The sequence below is a fragment of the Orycteropus afer genome, unplaced genomic scaffold (genome assembly GCF_000298275.1).
Source record: "Orycteropus afer afer isolate SDZICR_OR568_19922 unplaced genomic scaffold, OryAfe1.0 scaffold00160, whole genome shotgun sequence".
Taxonomy (NCBI): Eukaryota; Metazoa; Chordata; class Mammalia; order Tubulidentata; family Orycteropodidae; genus Orycteropus; species Orycteropus afer.
This window is the reverse complement of record NW_006921747.1, coordinates 7,012,945-7,017,780: the sequence shown is the minus strand read 5'-3', so window position 1 is coordinate 7,017,780 and position 4,836 is coordinate 7,012,945. Positions and strand designations below refer to the sequence as shown.

Below are 4,836 nucleotides of genomic sequence, written 5' to 3'. Positions count from 1 at the left end.
AGCCACTCCTCGGAAGGAAGTTTGGACAATCTACTTCTGTAGTGATACTGCCTTGGAAACCCAAGGAGGGGTCGCTATAATCAGGTCTGACTTGACGGCACATAACAACAACAACAACAGCTATTAAATTAATATATAAATGTTCTTGGTTGCCATCTAGTCATCTTTTACTCATGGCACCCTATTTACAACAGAATATTGTATTCTGTTCTCTAGTGCCGTATCATCCTCAAAATCTCCATCATGTACAAGTCCTATATTTGAATACCCCTCCTCATTTCCAAAAAATTGGGACAGTTTACAAAAATAACCATATGTAATATAATTTATTTCAGATATAAGATGTGAAAAGAATCAAAGGAAAATGGAAAATATATTTATACATTCATTCTACAACTCTCTGTTATAAACTTTCAATGTGCCAAACAACAAACTCTGTATTAGGGACAAATTAGTGATGAAGACAGATATTGGTTCTAATCCAGGTTTTGGGTTTTGTTTCATCCTCATCTTAATCCCCTTTTCTTTAAGAAAAAAAAAAAAAAAAAAAGAGTTGTCATGAATAAGCATAGGAGGAAATTTTGCAGGATGCACAGCTTGAGTAATCCGCGTGCAGAAATAATTGAGCTGCCTCTTCTTTTGTTCTTCTACTGTCCCAAAGGATGGTGGAATAAACAATTCCTCTTGGCTCATAATTGGTGACTGTATCATGAGAAAAGTAACCAGTCCTCCATGGCATGTATCTGACTGACAGATATGTTTTATTTAGTGTATGCACTTTTTTTTTTTCCCCACAGTTGAGGCAGCATTTTGAAAAGCAAAAGATTGAACACAGAAATCTAGAATTCTGGCTTCTCTTAAAAATAACATCTGATGATATTAAACTCACAATTCACAACAACATGGGCCAGTTGTCCCCATCTGAGAAAGCAGGCACTTCCTGGTTTGTCACTGTCCCCCCTTCTCTCTTGGATCTTGCACCTAACCCACTGAACACATTCTCATCATCGCTCCAATCCTACCTCCTTGTCAGCTCTTTCTCCTACTACCTGTCTTCCTTCCTCCCACCAGTACACCTCTGCGCTCACCTACGATGGAGTGAAGGTAATGGCTGAGGCTTTCCAGAGTCTTCGGAGACAGAGGATCGATATATCCCGTCGGGGGAATGCTGGGGATTGTCTGGCTAACCCAGCCGTGCCCTGGGGCCAGGGCATTGACATCCAGAGAGCTCTGCAGCAGGTAAGGCCAGCAATGGTGGCCCCAACTTGTGGGAGCCTCCTAAGAGATTTCACATCAAATGCAGGCAAAACACAGCCTTTTTTTTTTTTTTAAAAAAAAAAAAAAGGAAGTGCATGTCTGATCCTTGAAATGATTGTCCTATGTTTGTGGCTCTTGGTATAAATGGAAGCTCAGGTAGAAATTTAAAAAAAAAAAAAAAAGTTATGGTTTAGTCATTCCTTAAACATTTTATTTTCTGCTTAGGCATTATGCTGAAACAGAGAAGCTGGTGATTATCTGTGTTTGAAAAGGTAACTTGAAACTCACAGGAATGAAACTGAATGATTTAATTAATCTCCTGGAGATCCTTCTTTTTGCTCTGATTTCCTTGCATTTCATCATTACCTTTATTATCTGTACACATTTCATGAAGGTCTACTGTGTGTGGTGAATGGGAAAGTGGTTCGGAACATTTCCAATCCAACCAGTTGCAGTCGAGTTGATTCCAAATCATGGTGACTCAACGTGTGTCAAATTAGGAATATGCTCCATAGGGTTTTCAATGAAGTAGATTTCCAGAACTTCCTTCCAAGACACATCTTGGTGGACTTGAAACTCCAGTCTTCACCTAGGGACTCTCAGTTCCAGTCCTACCTTCTCAGCATTGTAGCCATCTATTCTGTTTGCGTTTAAGGACAGTTGAAGAACAAGCATGGAACATAGACATGTCCACACCAGTCGATTGGCTATGCAAAGGATTCTGAGGTTGAATCCAGATTCAACAGGGCACATAGAGAATATAAACACAGAACTATAAATATTCAATTTGTGATGTCTTCTGTGGAAGCAGCATGAGGCACTGGTACCTGTAACTCATTGCCATAGAATTGATTCCAACTTATAGTGACCTTACAGTACAGTGCAGAACTGCCTCATAGGATTTCCAAGGCTGTAAATCTTTAGGGAAGAATACTATCTCATCTTTCACCCTCAGAGCTGCTAGGGGATTTGAACTACTAACCTTTCAAATTAGCAGCAGAGCACTTTAACCACTGCATGACTGTGTGGGCCATGGATTTAACATCCCTGGTTTAAAGACCCTAGGGACTGGTCCTCAGCTTTTATCACCCTTCAGCTCCTAAAGTAGGTCTCTAGAAGTACTTTGAGCCCAGCCTGTGATTGTTGTATTGCTAACAGCACCATGTGATGCTTCCAGTGCTTCCTGATAGGCTAGATTTCTAAAGGGGACCAGAGGGAAAGGGCAGTGCTCATTTTTTACAAAGCTATGACAGAGCATCCAGCACAGTGGGGAGCCAGCAACAGCGGACCATTTAATGCAAATGTCCCTCAGGAATTGTCCCACCCCTCCACCACTCCTCCACCCTGCCGTCTGGACTCCCAGAACTCACAAACCAATGGACTTACCTAGATTAGACCAGCTCAACTGTCAAGACTACATTCAACGGAAGGTGGATTTGTTATCTCAGGGAAGAGAGGGATATTTCTGAATGAGGGAGAAATGTACAGAAAAATGTACAACTATTCCTGCTTGTTTTCCAACCACTTGTGCACAGCTCTAGCAATTTTCATAATATGGGGACAGAGAGGAGTTTGTTATCAGCTGTTCCCAGCCCTGAGGAAAGTGTCTTTTAAAGAGAGAGGAAAATGCAGTAATGTCCTTTGGAACAAAGCTCAGCCACAGCACAGCTGACTACTGGAGGAACAAGTAAGGAGGGGTACCAGCAGCCATTTCTGCCTTCCCGCAGCCCCCGTGCAGGGTGGTCCCTGCTTTACTAGGCAACAGTAGCAGACACCAGATAGCTTCCAGAATGATTGCCAAAGGTGCAGCACCTGCCTCTGGTTTATTAAAAAGTTCTCTCAGGCTTTGTCATTGAGACAGATTCTGTTTGCAATGTGAGATAGGTTTCAGAAGATCTGAGGGCATGCCCTCAGCTTCCCAACCTCCCAGCTCCCTTACCTTTCCCATTTTAATGATGTCCTTGAAAGAGATTCTGATGTAGCAATGACAATGATCAAGCCTGAGAAATAATGGGAGATGGCAGGAAGGGCTCTGAACCATGAGGCAGGAGAGCTGGGCCCTTGACTCTCCAGGTGACCTTCAAATAGGTATTCAGATTTCGCTTTCCTTATTCATACATAAGTTTGTCAGTTTGTCATATTGTGGTGGTTTGCATGTTGCTGTGAGGCTGGAGACTATGCCATTGGTGTTTCAAATGCCAGCAGGGTTACCCATGGTAGACAGGTTTCAGCAGAGCTTCCAGACTAAGACAGACTCAGAAAAAAGGAAGAGGCCATCCACTTCTTGAAGAATTGGCCAGTGAAAATCTTATGAATAGCAGTGAAACACTGTCTGATATATTTCTTGAAAATCTTATGAATAGCCTGAAACATTGTCCGATATAGTGCTGGAAGATGAACCCCTCAAGTCAGAAGGCACTCAAAATATGACTGGGAAAGAGCAACTCCTCAGAGTAGAGCAAAACTTAATGATGTGGATAGAGTAAAGCTTTCAAGACCCCCATTTGATGATATGGCACAACTCAAGATAAGAATGAGCTGCAAACATCCATTAATAATCAGAACATGGAATGTAAGAAATATGAATCTAGGAAAATTGGAAGTTATCAAAAGTGAAATGGAATACATAAAGATCAATATCCCAGGCATTAGTGAGCTGAAATGAACTGATTTTGGCTATTTTGATTCAGACAATCTTATGATCTACTATGCAGGGAATGGCATATTGAAAAGAAATGACAAATTGAAGAGGAATGACACATCAGTCATCCTCACAAAGAATGTTTCATGATTTCTCCTGAAGTACGAGGCTGTCAGTAATAGGATAATATTCATACACCTACAAGGAAGAGCAGTTAATACTAATATTATTCAAATTTACACACCCAATCACCAAAGCCAAAGATGAGGAAATAGAAAATTTTTACCAACTTCTGCAGTCTGAAATTGACTGAACATGCAATCAAGATGCGTTGATTATCACTAGTGAATGGAATGCAAAAGTTGGAAACAGAAGAATCACTAGTAGTTGGAAAATACAGCCTTGTTGATAGAAATAACACCGGTGATTTCATGATAGAATTTTGCAAGACCAATGACTTATTCATTGCAAATACATTTTGTCAACAACACAAACAGCAGCTATACATGTGGACTTCACCAACAGAGTACACAAGAATCAGTTTGATTACATCTGTGGCAAGAGGTGATGAAGAAGTTCAATATCTTCAGCCAAAACAAGGCCAGGAGTTGATTATGGACCATCAACTGCTCATATGCAATTTCATCTTGCATTCAACTTCACCTTGAAGTGGAAGACAATTAAAACAAGTCCATGAGAACCAAAATATAAACTTGATTATACCCCTCCTGAATTTACAGACCATTTAAAGAATAGATATGATCCATTGAACACCAATAACTAAAAACCAGAGGCATTGTGGGATGACATCAAGAACATCATCCATGAAGAAGCAAAACATCATTAAAAAGACAGGAAAGGAGTTCCAGCAAGATGGCGGACTAGGCAGAAAGACTGCACAGACCCTCTTCAACAAAGAAAAGGGAAACCAATTAACA

At 40.7% G+C, this 4,836-nt stretch overlaps 1 protein-coding gene across 1 annotated transcript in view; it reads left to right on the top strand.

Annotated features, from left to right (window-relative positions):
* The window catches only part of GRIA1 (glutamate ionotropic receptor AMPA type subunit 1), a 515,315-nt gene that overhangs the window by 334,732 nt on the left and 175,747 nt on the right, over nt 1-4,836 (top strand). The window contains exon 7 of the mRNA XM_007946426.2: nt 1,072-1,239. Within this exon, the coding sequence (XP_007944617.1) occupies nt 1,072-1,239 (168 nt within the window). The remainder of the gene's footprint in view (nt 1-1,071; nt 1,240-4,836) is intronic.